The sequence below is a fragment of the Eutrigla gurnardus genome (genome assembly GCF_963514095.1).
Source record: "Eutrigla gurnardus genome assembly, chromosome: 4".
NCBI classification, from domain to species: domain Eukaryota; kingdom Metazoa; phylum Chordata; class Actinopteri; order Perciformes; family Triglidae; genus Eutrigla; species Eutrigla gurnardus.
The window spans coordinates 31,891,353-31,913,826 of NC_139918.1; the positions used below are offsets into that span (position 1 = coordinate 31,891,353).

The 22,474-nt window shown below is 46.0% G+C and overlaps 3 protein-coding genes across 16 annotated transcripts in view; all 3 read right to left on the reverse strand.

Annotated features, from left to right (window-relative positions):
* ptprsb (protein tyrosine phosphatase receptor type Sb) overlaps positions 1–10,552 on the reverse strand; it is a 61,619-nt gene extending 51,067 nt beyond the window's left edge. For 4 of the 14 annotated variants that reach the window (XM_084007128.1, XM_084007130.1, XM_084007127.1 and 1 more), the window contains exon 1: positions 10,297–10,518. The gene's annotated coding sequence lies outside the window, so the exon portion shown is untranslated. Of the gene's footprint in view, positions 1–10,296 lie in introns of all 14 variants that reach the window. The other 10 variants (XM_084007126.1, XM_084007123.1, XM_084007121.1 and 7 more) reach the window with 4 other exon arrangements.
* A 2,662-nt stretch (positions 10,553–13,214) lies between these two features.
* fem1a (fem-1 homolog a) lies at positions 13,215–16,585 on the reverse strand. The gene is made up of 2 exons (XM_084007156.1): positions 14,204–16,585; positions 13,215–14,115 (listed from the first exon to the last, which is right to left on the reverse strand). Exon 1 carries the CDS (start codon positions 16,416–16,418, stop codon positions 14,565–14,567), a length of 1,854 nt encoding a protein of 617 aa, XP_083863282.1. The 5' UTR covers positions 16,419–16,585; the 3' UTR covers positions 13,215–14,115; positions 14,204–14,564.
* A 2,928-nt stretch (positions 16,586–19,513) lies between these two features.
* On the reverse strand, positions 19,514–22,100 carry LOC311011935 (C2 calcium-dependent domain-containing protein 4C-like). Its single transcript, XM_084007158.1, has 3 exons — positions 21,969–22,100; positions 20,682–21,441; positions 19,514–20,528 (listed from the first exon to the last, which is right to left on the reverse strand). The coding sequence occupies exons 2-3, from the start codon at positions 21,417–21,419 to the stop codon at positions 19,986–19,988; spliced, it is 1,281 nt and encodes a 426-aa protein (XP_083863284.1). The 5' UTR covers positions 21,420–21,441; positions 21,969–22,100; the 3' UTR covers positions 19,514–19,985.
* Between the last annotated feature and the right edge of the window lie 374 nt (positions 22,101–22,474).

Genomic DNA, 22,474 nt, shown 5'->3' on the forward strand with positions numbered 1-22,474 from the left:
ACACACAGAGCTGAGCTCGCGCTAATGGCATTTAACGCTTTCAAACCGCGCTCCTCCTCTCCGGACACGCAGATAGACAACGACGCCGACCGCGCACTTTGCTTGTTGTCACAGCGGCAGCATTAAAAGGCGTGACCGTTACGAGCGTGAACTTCCTCATAACTCCTACAGCCTCTAACAGCCCCTCACAGATATGACAACCTGCCCCCCTCCCCTGATCACCTGGCTCAGCATCCACAGAGAAGGCAGCAGGGGACTTCGGTCTTATTACCCTTTTCTGTGTGACAACACAGATGGTCAGACAGACAGATAGAATGAGGGGGGACATGTTCTATTTATTGTGCGGAGGTTGATAATGACACCGCAGCCCAGGTGGTGAAATGTACACCAGCTATTGTGCTCCATCAGGCTGATGAAATAACAATGTTTAGGTGGCATCCAACCTGCCCCTGCTCCACTGGGGCCCTCGAAGATGACATGTTTTGTTTTTCTCCCCTCACCCACCCCTCCCCCCATTTACCCACGACGCCTTTCACCACAAGTGGGTTGAGATGGTCTCACAAGGCCTGTCTCCATGACAACGAGCTACGATAGAAAGCCCTCCTGTTTCCTGCGGCACCATGCTAGCAGTGAGATAGTTCACCTGATAGGAAGCTTGTGTTCTTTTTGATTTGCTTTAAGCCTCAATACTAATACAGTGCTGTGAGCAAATGTGTGTTGTGGTGCTTAGGGGACACAACACTGAAGAATAAAAAAAATCTGAAAACTTTTTTAAATTTTTTTTTTACGGAACACAATGGGAGGAAAAACAAAAGCCAGCCTATGGCTGTTCACCACTTTTTTAAGCAGGCGTTTTAAGGGTGAATAATACGAAAACATCCACTGTCATGTGTCCTCTTCCACATTTAACAAAGATTCCAAACTTATTGATATTTCTTTTGGTGTAAAAATAACCATGTTGTGAATAATTTAAGGCTTTGTGAGCCAACTTGGAGAGGAAAAGTTTGGAGAAGGAAATTATTCAGTTACAATATGATATTAGCTCACGTTTCCTACGACTCTGGACTCCGTGGGCACACGACACTCACAAAATGCATGCACACCCACGCACACACACACACACACACACACACACACACACGGCAGATGGCAAAGCATCATGGGGGAGATTGGCAGTCACTCTCTCACACGTCCCTTCTCACTCTCTTAAACACACAGCCCACAGTCACACACACACACAGACACACACACACACACACGGAGGATCAGAGGCACAGGATGAAGCACAGCTTACTGCAGGCATGAGCTGCACCGCCCTGGTTACATTTTTAGCAGCGAAGATAAACTATCTAAGGCTCCTCTGTAACAAGAAAACACACCTGTCACTCAAGTACTGCGTATCTTTGCTGTGAATATAAATTCAGCTAAATCTCTATCAACCTTAATGCTGCAGGATGCTGAAATTAGGATTGTGGTCGCCCCATAATATGCACATCCAAACCAAGTTAACATGGGAAGTATCGACAAATAGCAATAAACATTCCTAAGCGGAGGCAACCGCTTCCATCGCTGGTGTGAAGCGATAAACAAGGTTGCCGCCGGAGTTTTAAATCACACTGCTGAGTGCAGATTTGACTCAAACAACAATCTGGCACTAAACCTGTAAGTATGCAAGGACAACCCATTTATGTCATCATTTATTATGCGTTTCATGATCAAGCAGTACACGGCCGACACAAGTGCTCATTCATGAATTGTGCCGGCTATTATTTATCCTCATTGTCAGACTTAAAACATGTCATTTCAATTTTAAATGTTGGTCAAAAAGGAGGTTTGAAGACATCATTCAGAACGGTGGTGAAATCAAATGCATTTCTCCTTATTGAATTATAAATGACTAAATAATTAATGAAATTACTAATTACACACTAAATCATTATCAAACTCAAAATAATAGCTTAATTGATAATAAAAATGTATTTTCTCATGAAATCACAATCTACATATTCTTAGATGTGTTTCCTTTTAGCTGACTCTGAACTATCTTATGTTAATTATCCATTTTTAATACCATTTAATGTGTTGGCTGGTTTGGCATTTTCGTGTTGTATTTTAATGCTGCCGTTTTGACCAGGTCTCTCTGGCAGAACAGGTTTCCAACCGCAATGAGATTTACCTGGTTACATAAAAGGTTCAATAATGAATAAATAAATCTGTGTTGCTTTTTCTAAAAACATTCTATTTATTAAAAAAGTTGTTATTTTCAGTTTGAAATAGTCATGGGAGAATACAATAATAGCCAATAATAGTTTGATGGCACCCTGTTCATTCATTTATTTGAATGCATTATTTATTCGTCCTGTCTCCAGGCTGAAGGGAACAGCATGAGGTTAGTAAGTAAAGACATTACTGTAGCTCTATGTGGGTTGATTATTTGTTGTTACTGAACTGTTCCCATGTTTTCCATTTCCCTTTTTGATGAGACTGTATTTAGGTAATCAGGTATCGTGGTGGGTTCATTCAAATCTCTCTCACACTTTCTTTCATTCTTTATTATGTGATCTTAAGAAACAGCATGATTTTCTCATGAAATAATCATCATGAAATAATGATATCCGAATGATAAAAATAGCTTCCTCTGGATCATGAGAAAACAGAATCCACCCACGTCCTCTCGCTGGCTTTCACTGGCAGCATGAGCATGAGTTTTGCCCGAGGCCACAATTTAATTAACTGATCACCTGCAGCTAACGGGGTAGAAGACATGAGAAGCTATATGGCCGATTTCTGCTGATGTAAGAGTGTGCGATATTCTCAATTCTAAACTTTGAGTTTCTTCATTTTAGCAACATTGACAGCAATGATCTCACTGCCTGACCCCGTCTAGTCAAGCAAGAAGAGACCAAGCTCTCTGCCCAACATCAGCACATCAATACAATTACACACCAGCAAGACCATTTTCTCTGACTACTTCAGCTGTGAGATCACTGTTTGCCATCAAAACTCCATGGCCAAGATAACATGGATCTGTGATTAAGGAACAAAGGGAGGGGCCGGAGAGAGACGCGTGACTGAAATCGTCTCCCTCCCCAATCATGAAGTGCAAAAAAAAGCAAACTAAAGTTTTCGCTTTGACCTCAATCTCTGCATGTCTAGGACATGGCAAAGCCGCTGCAGCACAACAATAGTGCGGCAAATGCACACCCACGCATCTTAAAGGCGCTCCAAGGTCAAACAGACCAACACAGCGAGAAAGAGGCATCCGGTAATGGATGCATTGGCCTCGGATGAGCCCAGCAACAGATGGACTGGCTCCTGCTAAGCAGGAAATGTATTACCAAAATGGCATAAAAGTACATATAGGGCAGATTATGGGAAGGGGATCAGAACGGAGGGTACGTAGAAAAAGTGTTTATAGGATAAGTGAAAGTCACAGTAAGTGATGAAGAGTCAGCTTCATCTCAACAGATTCTTTAAATGAGATACGGTAATATTGCATGTTAAATAAAGCCTTAATGTTTGTTTAAAATTACATTAATGTACAGAAAATTATTCACTAAGCATCATTTTAACAACTAATGGTCCTTTAATTAATCTCTGCTCTCTGCTTTCTGAGGTACTTTCACCAAACAGCTGTTTATGTCCACCTTAAAAAATGAGGAATTACAGTCATTTAGACTAAATGTAAATGCATGTTTAACACAAGTAAGAAGGTGAAGGTTTGCAGGAGTCCGTGTGAATAAACCCAACATATATATGCTTTACCATGTCCCAAAATTTGGTGTAAAAAGGGAGCCATGCATCACACTGTTGGGTGAAATCCCCCCAGCTTCGATTACAACAATTTTCACGCTTTGAAATAAGTTGAAGGATTACTCGCTCCTCCAAGAGCTGAGTCGATTTTTCAACCCCTTAGGCGCATAAACCTCTTTCAAACCCCTTGGGGTAACGCCAAAAAACGCAAAGTCATAGAGCTCAAATGTGGCTGGGGTTTTTTTTTCTCATGCAAAAAAAAATTGACAATTTGCAGATATGGTTTCACCTGACAACACCTACGCGACCCCCCCCCCCCCCCCCCCCCAACATCGCTTGCTCTTCACAGGAAGCCGCTCTTTTGTGTGGTGGCTCATTACCAAGGCTGATGGTTGAGTCCTTGTCAACTCACTGTCCAATTAGCATATCTGAGGCTGGCGAAGGCTGTTACCCTAGCGGGGAGAGAGAGAGCCCTATATACATACTGATGGCCACACTTGCATGCACGTCCCTAATAGTTACACAGCCTTGACATATGAGAGGAGACGCATTGTGTAAATGACTCGATTAATGGGCCGGCCTCCAGATTCAGATCTAAGCCACACGTTTGCTTCTTTACACAAATATATATAAAGGTATATATATTTGGGGATGACAGCAACATGTCATATAAATATAAATATATATATATATATATATATATATATATATATATATATATATATATATATATATTCACACGTGGCTGTCATCCCCAAAGCTTCACCATCATTTCTCAATAAAATGAATGATTAATATTCCACGGAGCAGAGCTCAGAAAAGTAGTGTGTCTTGCCAGCCAAGGCACCGCAGCCAATTAGTGAGCTTCTCTCCTGGAGCAGGACTAAGGCTCCGTGACAACAGAGAACACCTTCATCTTCCTGGACGTCAATGTCATCATCATATTTCAATTGCGCTTCATTAATGAGAAATGCCAGCCATTTTTTTAACCCCCCCCTTCCTGCTTCAGCTGTTTAGCAAAAACGTACATCAGTCAGGAGACACTATTTTGGGGCTCGTTGATCAGCTTTGTGTTGATAATGCTCTGTTTTAAGAACCTTGACATTGATCCATCATTCCTGTGGAATTGGCATTCAACGGGGATGTCTTTAATGTAAGATTTATAAATGGACTACAAATGGATTCATCCTTTTATTGATTAATGAATACTGTAGCATCCCCCTTTTTTGCGAGCACACAACAAGACAATTTGAAATACCAAAGCACACCGAGGCACCACACCACCGGTTCCCCTGTTGCCCACTCGTGTGCTGCAATCTCGAAGCAACCCCTTTATCCGTTCCTTGTTTATGTGAAATATCTCCAGCCCCGTTGGGAGACGCTTATTAATTTTCTAGAGACACGCTGTTGTGTTCGCCCATGATCCAATTCTCTCCTGTGTATTCGCGCTGCCATGGTGTCACCTGTCTGGTCACGTGACTCGCCGTCCACCGAGACCTCATTATCTGACAACAATGTTCTGCAACAACACCGAGATCAGCTAGAGAACAAAACAGGCATTTCCCACTCCTTACTGTTTGGTATATGTCTAGTTAAACATCAATTCATAGCCAATAAACACAGATTCCAGCCAACGTACGTGATCATCAACCTACAGAATCCACTGCTGAATCCTAGTGGATTCATTGCTGGGCAGCAAATCCTATATTTAGGTGCTACACAGGCGACCAGCCTTAGCAGTTCTGTCACTAACCAGCCATTGCATGACTTCCTGATGGAGATGAGATTTGTGACGCCAAATGAATTTCTCCTTGAGGGGCGATAAAGTTGTGAATAGAATTGAAAACCGGAGTAATGGCGTAGAAAAACTGCATTTGTCCTCCGTCTCAGTGCCAAAAATCTGATGGCGAGCGGCGTCTCTGTTAGTGAGGAGATGAAATGCTTGTCAATGGTAACAGACTCGCGCACGGATGCTTCCCACCGATGACTCGCCATTACTCTCACTTCCGTCACGCACCTACTTCATCCGACCTGGCATCCTTCAGCGCCGCACGGAGAGATGGAGTTATCACCAAACGCCACAAACAAATGTGGGGCTGCATTTAAGTCAAACCCGTCTCAATTAGCGACGCCTACGTGCATATAAACATATCCCGTCTAATTTCCAGCTCCTGCGTTTGCTATCTGGTGATGGAGTGGGGAGTTTTCCATCCTGCATGTTAAAGAGCTGTTTCCCTGATGCAAGGAATGTTCGTTCACTAACTGGCGTACGGAGGCCAGTCCTTCTCCTGCATCAGTGGAGCGGACTGCAACACGGTGCACTTAGCGTGGACAGGCAACACAAGTCTGTTTGTTGGGAAATGTTAACATTAACTGCATTGTAAGACATTTTTAAACAAGATGGCAGCCGTGCTAGCGGCTCCGTGAGGCTGTGCAGCAGTGCTAGGAGCTAAATGCTAACACCAGCATGCTCAGAATGACAACACGCTGATGTCAAGTACCAATAATGTTAGTTTAATCATGTTCATTAGCTGGTGATGACACGAGATTTGGCCTTTTACTATTTTATTTTATTTAGTACTTAAACATAACCGTATAAAGCCAAGATTGATCCTGAAAAATGATCAAGGTGATTACAATGAATTATGAGGAAAAGAATGTAAAAACGTTCCTGGAATCAACTAACTAACCAGCATCGTTATCCGTGGAAATAGCAGATTCACACACACAGGGCTACGAAACCGAAGCTAAGCTAATCATCGATTGTCCTTTTCTACATAAGAAGATACGGCCTTGGGCTGACAATCATATATAGTTAAAAATATATATTAGACCCAGAGCTACAATGGGCCTACATTATTATTCATATAGCTTCATCCCGCTGAATAAATCAAATCTAAACGAAATTATTATTTCATATTTTATAACATCTCAAAAATATTTTTGGCACCCATCCAGCCTTAAATGAATTCATCCAGCCCTCCATGCAAGGAGGATTTTTTCACTCCGAGAGTTGAAAACACACTCTTGAGGGCTTGTCAAGTGCTTGCGGCAAGGTGCATAGAATATTCCAGTGTTTGAACATTTATTGGCGGCTAACTGCCGCTCTCCAAAAGTAGACGGCGCCCGCTCTTTCTCCAAGTTCTGATCAGGCAGTCGGCCTTCTGCGTTGTCAGCCATCTTGTCAGTCAGCCCTCCCCTCCTAATGACTCCTGTCAGTCAAGGCTGTAACTGTCAGACCGAGTCAATGGCTGCACTTCCCACTCATCATTGGATAATGAGCTGTGTGCATCAACACATTTAGCCACATTCAGTGTAAATGTCAGCGGAATGAAAAGCTCACAAAGCATGCTCCTTGTCATGCAATGTGCATGAAAAGATTTTATTCAGGAGAAGAAGCGGTAACTGTTGAAGTAGCGAGGAGGGTTGACCGGAGGACAGCGAGGCGGCAGCAACGGGGGAAAGGATGCCCTCTTTTGCATAACGGAGGAGAGGAGGAGGAGGAGGAGGAGGAGGAGGAGGAGGAGGAGGAGGGGAGAGGAGGAAGGTGAAGATGTCTTTAGATGTGGCAGTTGTGATGAAAAGAGAGGCGAACGACTGGAGACAAGAGGTGGAGAGGAGAGGAAGAGGAGAGAGGTGGTGTGTGTGTGTGTGTGTGTGTGTGTGTGTGTGTGTGTGTGTGTGTGTGTGTGTGTGTGTGTGTGTGTGCATTATTCATCCCTGCTGACACATCACAATCACTGATTCATGTGGCGAAGGGCATCAGTCAAGTCACAAACTGTCTCTCTGCCTTCACTCAACCACAGACACACGGTGAAAACACACGACCTCCTTGTTAACAAATAATAATTATGGCTCTGGCTTTTGAGAGCGTCAATAACAAGCTGAGATTGGTGTTTGAATAACAAGGTTAAAGGGGATTTTCTACCATATATTATTTTCATTTATATTCAAATTAAAATGACTGGTTTACATAGTTGACCTACAGCCGAGGACATTAAACCAGTCAAATGAGGCAAATATGGATGATATTACTTCAATCATTTTGCACATAACTTTTACAGTTATTGATATTCCACTACATACTACATGATCATAAAATGGTAAGTTTTACAAAACTGTTTACTCACTACTATCAATGTCAAACAGGTTCTAATTTAATGATAAGAAAATGTGATTATTTGTTGTGGGTGGTTTTTATTATGAAGTGTCATTAGTAACTGGCTGTGTGGGTTCCCATATCATCGATAGATTGGAAAACAATATCATATTAGAGTGCTTTTTCAGTGCCATTATACCTCATTATCATATGTGCGAATGAATGGACGTCTACCACGTTAATCGGAGTGATATTAAGTTCAATAGATGGATGTCAAGTCAAAACTCTTCACAGGAACATAAACGTCTCCTCTTTTAGCATTTATAAATATAACTATACTCAAAATTATTCATTTGGCCAGCTGAACATTGACCAAAATATGATTCCACAGAAAGTCCATAAGCAATCATTCTTTGCCCTACTAGGGATAATGTATCTCAAGTGGATCGCTGGCTAAAACAACAAAGGTTAAATATTTGATATTCTAAATGGAATTTGGATGAAAGCTGTAAGAAATATACATTTTGCGTATTCTTCTTAATGTGGTTGTAATAATTCCCACCATGTTGCCCAGCCACTGATGGGTTCATTCTGCATGCTGTATGCATTGTTCTCAGCAGCCGCTGAATAAACAAATAGTGAAGCGGAGCAGACACAAAGCTCGCCGTTTGGAAAGCTTTGAAAAGGTCAATTAATATCAACCGCTAGACAACAACAAAGTTTCTGTCTGCTTGTAATACAGGTGGCTACGCTCCCGGCATCAAAGCCTCCTTCCTTCCAGCTGACTGGTGCAGCAAATCTACTGGAGAGATCCTGTCAAACCCACGGAAGGGCATAACATTTAACACAAGGGAGGGAAAGCAGAGCGCGGAGCAGTATGGGTAATGCTGCTGCTGCGAGAATCAGGGAATAAGACTTCAATGGGGCCTTTGACGTGAAACCAAAGCTGCTCCGCTGGGAACGCACGTCATTCAGCATATTCAAGTCTCGGATGGATCTTACGGTGGGATCTGCTTGGAAGGAGCAGGAAGCCATGGAGGCCCGTGGTTGAACCTTGTGAAAGAGCTATTTAAGGGGGTACGTGTCATCGCTCATTTCATAAGCTGCTGCTCCGAACGTTGTCTAGATGAATACCTGTGGGGCCGAACATCTCTCGACTCAGAGGAGACAGAAAGAGGAAATATGCCAATTGAATAATTCTGGCTTTCCCTTCTCAAAAATAACGCAAATATAGTTCTGTGGCCCTCTCATGAAGGTGAGGCGCCTTGTGTGTTTTCCCTTTGGCAGGGAGGGGGAGAGAGAGAAAAAAGACTCGGAGAGAGGAATCCATGTGCATAAATGACTGATTAAAATAATTAGGGATGTGGAAATGGTCTGGAACAATAACCAGCAAACACACGGTGCCCAAGGGAAAATTTCCCCATCTGTTTGCGAGGAGGAAGACCTCCCTAGGATTCACCACGACAGCACGATTTTTCCCAATGTACACAGGCCATGCGGAAATACAGAAACCCAAACAGGCATTTTTGGAGTTTACATGATTAAATCCCAAAACAAGCAATAGCCTCGCGGAAAACGTGTCAGAAGCAATCGACGTATCATTAAATCACGCTCTGCCTGTACGCGTGAGTGGCTGCTTTAACTGCAAATCCTGCTGTGTGTAATTATAGACATAGAGAGGTCTATGGACTACAAAACACTGCCTTTATGTGTGCAGCAGGGGCTTGTTTTAAGTAATGCTTGGTAGCAGCAGATGCAGCTACTCTATTGTCTAGAAAACAGTCTTGTTAATAAGTCCTTCAGCCGTGCCACCTGGTGTCTACATACCACAAGAATCTCCCTGATATCAGAATAATAGCCCATGTGGATTATTAATATGCATTCATGGGCCCCTCAGTAGTGCTGGACATTATCATCATAAAGGGATTTGCTGTGGCAAAAAAACACTACAATGATGACTTGGAGCCAGCTCTTCTTTTTTAAATACCTTTAACACATCTCCTGGATGCAGGTGCTCTATGTATTTTCATGGGGTTTTTCTTCTTTTTTTGAGACTCGATAATCGGACTCAACACCAGACTCGTTATAGCCGGTGAGTGTTTAAAAGGGCCATCAGGAAGAGGGAAAAAAGACACTTTACATGAGAGCGGATGAGGAACAAAGGCTTTGCCAGTCTGCCCCGGTCCCTCACGCTGCCCAGCCAGCAGTACGGAGGGAGGAGGGGGGACGCACACTCCTCGCAGCGCTGTTGCCAGCCAGCCTGCTCTGCACAAACCCTCATTTTCACCCAAAGTCTCAACTGATACAGAGACCAAAAAGAAGACCCCACCACCACCCGACACCCATGCACTTATTAGTTTCCCCAAAAAAGGCTCTTCCGACAAGTGAACGCAACCCCGCTGTGGGTGGGGTGCGTGCAACGGTGTCCCAGATAAAGGGGTTACCTTGGTAGGATGTGCTCCGTCTTCGTCGCTGTCTGGTGGATGCATGTGGGTGGCTTTGCAGCTGGAAGCGGTCCTCGGAGACGGAGGAGAGGAAGGTAATCCAGCGGCAGCGGAGGCTCCGCGCGGAGAAAGCTCTGCCTTTGTGGGGGACGCGCGCGCGCTCATCGCCGGCGTTCACTCCGCCGTCATGGCTGTCGGAAGCGACCTCGGGTGGGGGGGGGGGACGCCAGCGGGTCACGGGCTGCACCTCGGCCCCTGTTGTCGGGAGAGCATTGCCGGTCGAGCGGCCTGAGATACTGCTGGTTGATGTCACTGATACTCCCTGCCTCCTTCCTTAATGCCCTCCTCCTTCCCTCCCTCTCCTCCCCCTCCCTCGCTCGCTCTATCTCCATCTCTCTCTCTCTGTCAAACACACACCGGAGCTACCCCCCCCCTCCCCCCTAAACATGACGTGATGCAGGCAAGATCTCCAATAGCAACCGCATCCCCATCACCCCCATTACCCCCCCAGCTCCAGCTGGATCGCTGACTGGTGCAAAAGGCTGCTGAGGTAGGTGGGTCCTGTGTATTGGTGACAGATGTTTCTACAATGTGAAGATAAGCACTTTGAAACCCTGTAGATTCTCATAATATAGTGTCTAATTATAGCTGTTGGCAGGAAGGGAGAGTCCGAGGCTGGAATCAGCTCCTCCAGCAGCAGGACTCACTAAATTACAGTTGGGCACTTTAAAATACAAGCCACTGTGGGAAATGAAGGGGATGCATCAATAACACCATGGGGACATATTCAAGAATATAGGAGATAATGTGAGTTAATGTTGAGGACCATGGATGCTAGGAGTTAACAGGTATTTATCAGTTTATGAAGTTCACATAACTAATGCAGACTACTTACTTTCATGAAGCTTACAGTGTTCAGTTTTTGTTGAAGTGTTGATTCAGCTTCATGGTCATCGTGTCCACTTGCACCGTGCTGTAGCTGCTTTGAGGTATTTCTTGTATTTTATGCAGCCTATTTATATCAATGAGGTGCAATCAATCAAAACATGTCGGCAGCTGTAGCAAGAAAGCATCACACGGAAATAGCTGCAGGCAAAGGCTCAAATTAAGGATGACTGGACAGTAACAATGAGATCAAATTGTATGACTTTTCCTTTGCTTCACGGCACGAACATCAAATTAAAACAAATCAAATTCTGTGGACGTGGATATTTGCCTGGTTTTATATGAACTGCATGCCACTGAGAGATCCTGTTGTGGTGCAATTATTGTGTCAGCCCACTTTGCTTGAAAACATCAATCAAAATGAATTGAAATTGAAAACAAATCGGTGAAAAAGAAAACAGAGCCACGTGCCTTTAATTCTAAAAAACATAAAGGCTACATGGCTGAACACGGGCTTTTGTTTTGTTTTTTAAGATTTGCTCTTATTTAGGTCACACAACACGACGGAAACGACTGCCACAAGAATCTGAGGTGTCGGGGGCACGGCCCTTCAGGACTGTGTGAAGGAGGCTTTGTTCTAACCTTTTTGCTGATCCCTGCTCAGCGCTCCGATCACAGACGCGGGAGACAACGCCTGCCGGGATTTCTGTTCATACAGATACATTACAACTGCATAGTCCCTCCTAATAACTCGGTGAAAACCACTCATCCTGTTTCTCGCTCTCTGGAACAAAGACTGCTTTAACAAAGTGTGGGAAAAAGATGGGCAAAATTAACCAGGAGGCTACGCGTGGTGTTTAAGGGACAAAGGCTGCCCCCTCTGACTGACTTCCTTTGTTGCTAGTGACATCTAGTGGGAGGTTACCATCATGTGATGTTGCATAGATTTGAGAGTGGAAGCGTCAACACAAAAGGCTCATAAATCCAGGATCAAGTGGGACAGTATTTCTCTGGCAAGTCTCTTTTGTCAGCAGAAGAAATGCTCCCAAAAATAATTTTTAAAATGAAAAAAATAAGCACCAAACTTGTTTTGTATATGCAGGATCTTTGTTTGTTCCAACATTAATTGTGGCTTTCGTCGACCTCTTGACATCATCAGCTCCTGCCTCCAACGTCTTAACTTATGTCTAAACGTAACCATCCGGCAACCTTTACAGAAAGGTCAGAGGTCAGGTCTGCTATAAGAGAGCTCTTGGGTGTGTGGTCTTGTTTCGCAGGGTCCTAAACATGGTGTCATAGGGACTCGAACCCGTCTTTGCCAGCTGCCGTTTCTTTATACCCGCTGTTCCAGCATGACACGGGTCACATGTACGGTAACAATAGAGCAACATTAATATTTTAGTCCCGCTGACGTTACGATCCTGTCTTTAAAATAACCAAGCACATCTTGTTTCCCATCAGGATAATGACGTGTTGGTTGTCTGTGTGCCGTCTCTGCCTGACGCCCGGTGACCCACCTGCCTGTATAGCATTACACGATTCCCATTTCCAGAGTTTAAGCTAGGGCGAAAGATCCCTAAAATTAGCAGGGTAAGTGCCCCGTCTCTACCGCTGCCCTGCAGCAGTGACGTTAATTGCACTCTATTTATACCTTAAGAGTGCAGGACTCAGAAAGATCGAGTTTCTGTTATGCTTTATTTCAGTGCCCTCCAGTTTGCAGAGCAGTGGAAAGCCCATGTTTGGTATGCAGAGCTGAATTAAGCGTGCACTAATTATTTTTTAATATCCTGCTAATGTAACACTTTGATGGCACCTTCCACGTTCTAAATAAGCTAATTTAATGGACTCCAGTGGGATGGGAGGGTCGTTTATGCAGCCATTTCAATCCCTCTAAATATGTATAATGATGCTCTCAACATAAATGCTGCCATTGTAAGCGACAGCACTCCAGCTAAAGAACTAGTGACAGACCTGAGCACACCATACATGTCCAGATAATCATTTAACACCCACAGATGCAAGCACACGTTATGTCGCGATACTGAATTTTATTCAAGTATCTCCAGCGCACTTTTGTTCTCGAGTTATCATCGGTGTAACAAATCAGTTGAGAAAGAGCAAGGCAGCTACCGTTCATAGCCCGAATGTAAGTCGCCCGTTTAGGATTTAGAGCCTCGGTGTTAGACGTTCGACGTGGTGGCGCTTGACAGACAGATAAAACATTCATGAGAACACACGATAAACAGAGAGGCTATTCAACGTAAGACTGAATATCTCCGCTTGTGTCGACGTTACCCAGAAGTAGAGGCACACGTTAGGCTCTAGGTTGAAACAGTTCATTCGGACTTAGGCAGAAATATTAACAAAAACATTCGTAGTTCATCAATTCAGAAGACAACAATTCACTGTCAATGTTGCGCCCCCCCGGTTTGAGACATGACTGTTAAGATGTCAGATTTGGAAATAAAAAATCCTGCGTGAAATCGGTTTGAAAACGTTGGCTCTGATTGGAATATCCCGAGTGTTAGACAAACAATGGTAGCAGCGCTTTCTACTCATCCTCAACACGATTTCCTGATCTTCTTCATGTGCGTCTCCACTTTGGGTTATTACTTCTGCTCACAATTTGGGAAGTGAAGCTAGCTGCTTTTCATTTTGCCCCCGGTTTACAGTCTGTAACAGAACATGGCCTCCGTGGCCGACATTTGGCACAGAAATCTCAAACACCTTCCTGTATCAGAGAAACAGCAGATGGTAAAACGTCAAGTAGAATCAGCGAAAAATAAATTATACCAGCAAGCGAGTTTGGGTGGTTGAGTTTGATCAAACACTTCCTTTCTTAACTAATTTGCAAACCAACAAGTGAGCTACTCACTCTTCATTACCATGCATGTTATCGATCAGGTGCTTCCTATCCATAAAACTAAAACCCATCTTTCATACAGTCCACACACACACACACACACACACACACACACACACACACACACACACACACACACACACACACACACACACACACACACACACACACACACACACACACACCATCATACTGTAAGTCTCATTTTTACTGGGACAAAAAGAAGGAAAATGCATTAAAGCCAGCTTTAACAGGCCGCTGAAATCAACCATCATTGTGAGAATAGACGTGACTCGATGTTAGAATCAAGCGATGACTGACTGGATGTCAGCCAGAGATTTAAGCTGGAAGTTTATTGCTATGGTTTGGGTCTGAACACAAGGCTGGTAGGGCCAGGAGCGAAGCGGAGACCAAAAGGAGACAAAGATTGGGAGAATGGTGGGGACATTTCATGGTAAGGTATGGGGGGACAACAGCAGGAGTAGTGCAGGGGTGTCTGATCAGGGGACAGTAGTGGATATCAGTGCAGTTCAATGAAAGCCTCCATCTCCTCAGAGATGAGTCCCCTGTAGGGCAGTCTGTGCTTCTCAATTGCACGCGCCGCCAGGCACTGAAGGGTGACGTAGTTCAGTGGGTAGAGGGCCGGGTGCCCGCTGCTCTGCTCATCCAGCAGCTCGTAGGCCGTCTTCCTCTGTGCATTTGTCGCGTCAAAGTGAGCCCCGGCCTTCATAAGTAGTGCCATAATCTCCGGACAGCTGTTGTTAGCAGCGATGTGCAGAGGCGTATTGTTTTCGCTGTCGCGCGAATCCACGTCCGCGCCACACTCCAGGAGCAGCGCCGCCACCGCCTGCGAGGGGAAGCGGCCGACGGGGTAGCGGCCGACAGACGTGGTCTCCTTGTCCACGGCCATGTGGAGAGGAGTGAAGCCGCTCCGACCTCGAGGGTTCAGCTTCAGCAGGCGGTACACGGTGTGCTTCTTCTGATGCTCCTGCTCCGGGCTGCACTCCAGCTTCTCCAGCAGGAAGATGAGGTGCAGGATGATGGAGAGAGCTTTGGTGAACTGAGGGGCCTCGGGTGGGTTGTCCCTCTGAGCCACAGCTCTCTCCACCTCCCTCACACTTTTGCCCAGCACCGTCATCAGATCGTGGAAGGTGACGCGCGTCGACAGTGTGCCTTTGGCCCGGTCCTGGAGCACAAAAGAGAAGAGCTCCGCAAAGGACAGGAAACTGGAGGCCGTCATGGGGCTGAGAGGGTCCAGGTTGCTCTGCTGCATGTCTAAAGCGTATTTCCACAGGCTGATGCAGCGTTCAAAGTTGCCCGAGTCGGCGTACACGGCCCCCCGGTAGCGGATGTAATACGAGGTGTCTGGGTGGGACGGCCCCAGGATGCGCTCTCGGACCAACAAGGCCTGCATCCTCATTTCGTCAGGGTCTGTGATCAGAGCTTCCAGGTCCTCCGCGGTGGTCACCTCCTGTGCACAGCCGTAGGCGGGGATGGGAGGACCGGGCGGAGGCTTGGCCAGGGATCCAGCTTTGTCCCCTGGTTGCCTCAGCTCCACGGCCCTTCTCCAGTACCTCATTGCCCCCAAGAGATCCCGCTTTTTGTCCACGAACGTGGCCCCGAGAAGTTCAAGTGCATCGACGCGTTCCTCCCTGGAGGTGTGAGGCTGATGGGCCAGATACTCCACGATGTTGGTGTGCCCCGTGACGCTGGCGGCGAGCAGCGGCGTCATGCCGTACCCGTCCCTCTCCATGCGAGCGCTGCACTTCAGCAGCATCTTCATGATGTCCAGGCTGCCCGACTCCGCGCAGTCGTGCAGGGCGGTGTTCCCCTTCACGCTCTTGCGGTTGACGTCGGCCCCCCGGTCCAGGAGGAACTTGGCGATCTCCTTGTGGCCCTTGTAGCAGGAGATCATGAGGCAGGTGTGGCCGTGGCGGTTGGCCACTTCCATGTCGGCTCGGTGCTCCACCAGGTAGCGGACGATCTCCAGGTGGCCGTCGAAGCAGGCGGCTCGCAGCGGCGTTGAGTTCGTGAGCGTCGCGTTGTTGACCGAGGCGCCGTGCTTCAGCAGCGTCCTGACCACGGGGAGGTGACCCGCCGCCGACGCTGCCCACAGCGGCGGAGCCCCCTCGATGGTCTCGCCGTCAAAGTTGACCGCGCCCCCGAGCTCCACGTTCGCCTTACAGTGTTCAAGCAGGTAGTCTGCGACCTCCAAGTGTCCGTATCGAGAGGCGACCAGCAGCGGAGTGCCTCCCTGCGTCTTCTCCTCGGCCAGAGCCTCCAGCTCCTCCGGACTTTTGTTGCTCAGCAACTTCTGGATAAGTTTCAGCTTACCATCTCTGGCCGCGTTGAACACCGCCGTCGGGATGTCCATCTTACAGGCTCTGTGCTGCCGCGCGGGGCGACGACCCCATAACCACCCGTCCAGGGAAGACCCGCCGAGTCCGGCTTCAAACGGCGCGGAGCGAAAGTCTTCGTCCGGACTCGGTTCCCAGCTCGCATCTTTCTGCCATTTTGAGGGCGCTGTCAAGATGGCGTTTGTGTTGTTTGACAGGTCTATGTTTACGATTGCAGCGGGGCATTGTGGGTGACGTAGTTTTGGATTTGGAATCCCTTGTTCCGCGAAGAGGAGGGGTTTTCGGTTATTCCTTTACACAGAACTACAATTCCCATGTTGAGAAGGTGACCCGCCGTTTGTTATGGTCGTTTGAAACCAACAAGAATCGCAACAGGCAGACAGGCAGGCAGACAGACAGGCAGGCAGACAGGCAGGCAGACAGACAGACAGGCAGGCAGAGAGACAGGCAGAGAGACAGCTGATGCTCCCGAACCAAATACACCCACAGACAGACAGTTGTACTCCATTTAAGTGGTAGGTTGATTCTCATCACCATGGATACGCAAAAACCAGTGTGTTACCCGATAAAAATACACATTTAGTCGTAGAGAGGGGAATTCCTACTGTTATCACTTAAAGTGATATTCATACAGTCCTACAATCATGGTCCTTTATTGACACACACACACTATATATCCCAAAAAGACACTTGAAACACATTATTTATGGCAAATGCTCTGTTGCTGGACATATGGGCTACTGTGAAAAAGATGTTTCTTTCAATGATATCCTTTATTTACAGGACAAGAAAAGTGTGTGTGTGTGTGTGTGTGTGTGTGTGTGTGTGTGTCAGTGTGTGTGTGTGTGTGTGTGTGTGTGTGTGTGTGTGTGTGTGTGTGTGTGTCAGTGTGTGTCAGTGTGTGTGTGTGTGTCTCTGTGTGTGTGTGTGTTTGAAAGACATTTTAAAGTCAGACTGAAAGCAACCAACTACACTTTTCGAATGCTATCATCTCGGGTCTTGAGTCTAAATTATACATGCTGAAGGAAAGCTAAAATAACCAACGCAGTCAGAGGACTCTGGGGCCTCCTTCGTTGTGAGCTTCATCCGCTCCCAGCAGCATCAGGCTTGTGCAGTCATATCACTGTATAGCAGCAAACTGAATCTTCCGTTTGTTGCAGAGGGTTTTTATAGCTAGCATTCAGGAAGTTACACATTTTAATTGATCGTGCTGTGCAATTCCAACACATGATAGCTGTCATATGTCTAGAGCCCTGCAATTCAAATAATGATAATAAACATAAACAAAGTAGAACTACCGGTAAGCTGGAATCATACAGTATATCTGAACATGCCGAAGAGATCACAGCACTCTCTGCTCTGATGCAAAGATGATGGCAAGAATATTGACTTGAATATTGACGTGCACGAACACTACACCTTACAAGCAGTGGGATGTGGATATTGACTTTTTCTTCTGCATCTCTCTACAGTATGAAAAGTAATCCACCTACTCACATGCATAGCTGTGGCATACTGCTGTTGATGAAAGCTGAGCAGCAGGGTATTAGAACATAAATCCATGGAAGTTCACTTCAGGGTATTCCAATGCCGGGGTAATGACACGATGCCTCGGCTTACTGACGGCATCACAGAGATCAGGACGGCAGTCGTTTTCCTATATTTTCTTTTTCTTGTAAACCAAAAATAATCCTAATGTTCTCTTTATAGAATAAACACATGCATTCTTAATACCAATTAAAATAGATTATAGGAATGTAACAGTGAATCAAATGACAGAAGATAATAAACCTTTGCTGGCAGCGTCATATATTGATATTTTCACTGTGTATATTCCTCTGTCAGAAAGCGGACGCTTTGTCAGCGTGAATGAGTGGTGAATTTGAAAGAAATATCAAGCTTAACTTTGACAAAGTCACCTCAATATCAGAAAGAGAGCCGCCCTGAAGAATAAAAATGCAAAACAACAAACTCAATGTATAGCAACTGGTTTTTAAGAAATGTTTACCCCAGCTGACAAAGAGATGTGAAAAAAACCTCCCAAACTGTTCTCACTTCGGTAGGAAATCCTGTGTTCACGCTCAACCCCATTATTAATAGTAAGATAGGAATTAAATCACTGAAGAAAATGAAAAGAAATGTTAGTTATAGGTTGATGTTGTGCTTAATTCAGAAATGAAGAAAATACTCACTTTTCAATGATTTGCCTCACCAGGTCTGCAGGGGACACATGGTTACTGGATTTTTCTTCACCAGTTCTTAATATTTGCTTTCAAGTCTGAGAAATAAACATGATGTAATCTCACATACGAGTGTGTCCCACATGGGTGCATGTTATGACTTATTCCAGTCATTTATAAGCAAATTGAGCCGGCTGCAGATCGCCCTCTCAGTGCTCTCAGAGTCTTTACATTTTTTTAATTAAATGGATTTCTCTTCCAGTGCATATGGACATAAGGAAGAAGACATTCATTTTTTAAGGCATTGTGGGGTGTCATTCTGATGTTTCACCAGTAGAGGAGGTATAAGATCTACCCTTGACTGATGCTCTTTACTGCTCAGAGGGACCATCCCTGCCTGCCTGACAGATGTATCAGTGTTGACTATAGGGTAGGTGTTGGTATTTCTCTTCCCTCAGCACCTATTTCTATTTATCAGTCCAAGTGTTGGATGTATAAATCAAGACACAGCCTCCCTGAGCAGGTGAATTATATCCAGCGCAGGAGAGAGCTTGCCAACATTTGTTTTTCAGGAGGCACAATTCTACCTCCTGCCATCCTTAATAACTATTTGAATCTCAGTGGAGGACGGCCTGAAAAGGAAACGTGTTTTTAAAATTAAATAGGGAGTTTGAGTGCACGGAGAGACAATAACACGTGCCGAGATTCAGTATTAAAAGCCTCACAAATGACACCCAGCCTGCGTCGGTCTCAGAGGAACCGGCCTCATACTTGTTTGCAAAAATGGGAAGCTTGAGGCAGCGAAGGGAGGGTTTATGATCATTTCCTAGGGCTCGCTCTTCATCGTGCAGAATTATTAGAGGACACAATCACCGAGACAAAGCTGGAAGATTAAAAAACACCAGTGAGAGTTTTGTGTTTTTTATTCAGACGTTCAAAAGGGTGTCACACAACAACAGTAACATCAACATCACACTCACTAGCAATTCAAATGCAATTTACAAATATAAATTCTTTCAAGTACACAAAGGTATCAGTAGTTTCCACGGGAACGTGCAAAAAACCCACATGAAATATCACTACATTATTACAAAAAGACTACAGCTCTTTACGAGATCATCGTTTGCATCATTGACCCACGCGCCAACGCTCATGAAAGAAGGCAACACTATTTTGTACCTCAATAATCAATAATACATAAACGAGGACTCCACTGTTCACATAAGACATTACTGGCAGACGTGTAAGTAATTGTGGTTTCCATGTGTTGGACCCTGACAGACCTCTGAAAACAAGCAAGTGGGGGACACACAGTGTCAGCAAAGCTTTCAGCTGCCAGTATTTATCCGATCTGTTCGGTGGGAGAGAATATAGGAGAAGACGTGGAGCTGCTTGACAGGAGCTCTAGAGGCTTGCGAGTAGCTCGCTGAGCAACACCTCTCTCTCTCCCAGAAGCACGTCTCTCCTCAGACTGGTTCCTTTGTTCACCACCTTTATCTTCATGGCCAGACTCTTCACCTGCTTCTGGGGCAGCGCGTCGAAAAAAAAGTCCTCGTTGAACACTGGATTCCTGCTGTTCTTGATGATGGTGCTCCTCTGTTTCTGCTGCTTGCCGGGGTTCAGGTAGAGCGCCACGCAGCAGTTGATGCTCTTGAGGTCCGTCTGCCTGTCGTAGAGGGCCTCGGCCGCGAGCACGCGCACCCTCAGCCGCGCCGCCTCCGCGTCGTAGTGGGTGCTCAGCCTCAGTGTCCCCCCCTTGTGGAGGTTGACGGTGTGCTCGCGCTGCAGGAGGTCTGACGCCGCCGTGCCCCTCAGGCCGCCGCGGAAGGCGGGAGAGGGAGGGCAGCGCGCGCGCCGGCGCTGCATGTTGGGGCTGTTGTCTGCTGAGCTGCATTCATCAGTGGAGAGAGAACTGTGGCGCGCCAGGGAGCGCTTGGCACGAGACACCTGGAGGGAGGGGGAGAAGAACGCAACTGGTAGACATATAGAAAGAAGAAGCCTAATGCTGAATAGAACAACATAAAGGAAACCCTTTCAGGTTGAGAGCAGCCAATCCACATATACATGTCATATACATATACATGTGGAAACAGCCCTCACCTTGGCTTGTGTCTCCTGGGTGATGGAGCGTAGCAGAGAGGCAGAGCGGGACAGGAGAGGGGAGGTGAAGGGGGACGATTCTGCCGAGGAGCAGGTGTCACTCTCTCCACCGCTGAAGTAGCGGTAGGGGTTGGGGTCAGCCGGGGCCAAGAGCGTCCCTCCTTGGGAGCGCCTCTGGGAGTTCGGGGAGGTGAGGGGGCTGCTGGGGTCGCTGTGGAACAGGCTCTCCTTGCGGCGGGTGTGAGGAGACTCCACCAGGGTGGAGAAGCCATAGGAAGTCTGAGCCTTGGGGACGTACGGCAGAGACATTGCAGTCTGTGACTGGGGGTCAGCATTGGTGTTGACACTGACCCTGCCCACGGATCCGGCCCCTGGCTCATCAGCACTCTCTATTTGGATGATGTGACGGTTGGCTACCTTCTGGAGATTGCGTGCGTCTCCTCCCAGGCGAGAAAAGAGGCGAGGGCTGCAGGGGTTCTTGCTGCTCCGAGCTCGAGGGCTCTGGCTGCAGATGGCGTGGTCGGACGCAGAGGGTCGCAATGTGGACAACAGCTGGGGCTCCGGGGTGAGAGACTCGTCTGGCGGGCAGCAAATGAGTTTGGGGGGGATGAAGAAATCGGGGATCTTCTCTGGAGTGAGGACATTGGCATACACAGAGACAGGAATGGCCTCTACTGTGTGCGGGGGATGGGTCCCACTGCTCTCCACAGAGCTACGGAGCTTCTCCAGTAGCCACATGCCCCCCAGTGGACAGTTAACTCTGTTAACAGAAAAGTGATGCATGAGGAGGAGAAAGCACTTCCAACAACAGAATCACCTTTTTGTTAATGTTTACTTAATATTTCCCCCTTAAGACATAATCCTTTGACTAAATATGTACACCTCAATAGAAAAAACAATCTCTTGAAAGCTCTTGAACCATGAAATTCAATGAAGGAGAGGAACTGTATTTATTTCACAATTCAGACATCAAATAAGCATCAGAGCATCTTCCTCAAAGAGCACTTTAATTGATTGTGAAATCAATGCGCAAACAGTGAGATAAAAAAAACTATAAATATCCTCTTTAAACGATTTACACGAGCGGTATGGAGATTAGTATTATCTCAAACAAATTTGTTTTAACAAATGAAGCTTATGTTTCCCTCATTAAAATCACGTGGAAGTTGTTTGAGTTTTTGATTGCTCGACGAAATGCTGAAATGAAACGAGCCACAGGCGAATCTGAATAACTTTTTTTGTTGACTCAAACAAAGCCACGTCGACATAAACGTGAAATATACCAACCTGTTGGCTGTAAGAACTCTTTTCCTTCAAAAAAACCCAAAACAAATCGATCTCCGGCTGCGCTGGTCTGCGGTCGTCTGCAGCTCTCCAAGCGCTCCGTGCGTAAAAGGTCTTTCCCGTTAGTTGAAGTGAGATCCAAAGCGCTTGCCAACGGGGGAAAGGCTGCACGAGCAGGCACGCGCGCACGCTTTATATGACCGGGGGGGGGGGGGGGGGGATCTGACTTCTGAGCCAATGAGCAATGAGAAGGTTGTGAAAGTTTCTCATGATATTTACCATAACATTATATTCCCTGCGTAGGCGCGGGAAATAGTCTTATGGTAAATATGGGGGAGCAGTCACATACCTTCTATTTCCTAGTGACAAACTGATGATGATGATGATGATGATGATGATGATGATGATGGTGATGAAGATGATGGTAATGATGATGATGATGATGATGATGATGATGATCATGGTGATGATAATGATGGTGATAATGATGGTGATGAAAGAGTTAAGTG

What these genes read in the sequence shown, in the direction of transcription:
- fem1a (XM_084007156.1), bottom strand. Translation starts at nt 16,418, where the DNA reads ATGGACATCCCGACGGCGGTGTTCAACGCGGCCAGAGATGGTAAGCTG.
- LOC311011935 (XM_084007158.1), bottom strand. Translation starts at nt 21,419, where the DNA reads ATGTGGCTACTGGAGAAGCTCCGTAGCTCTGTGGAGAGCAGTGGGACC. An exon ending in CCCAGGAGACACAAGCCAAG is followed by an intron (nt 20,529 to 20,681) that starts GTGAGGGCTGTT and finishes CCCTCCCTCCAG; the next exon opens with GTGTCTCGTGCCAAGCGCTC.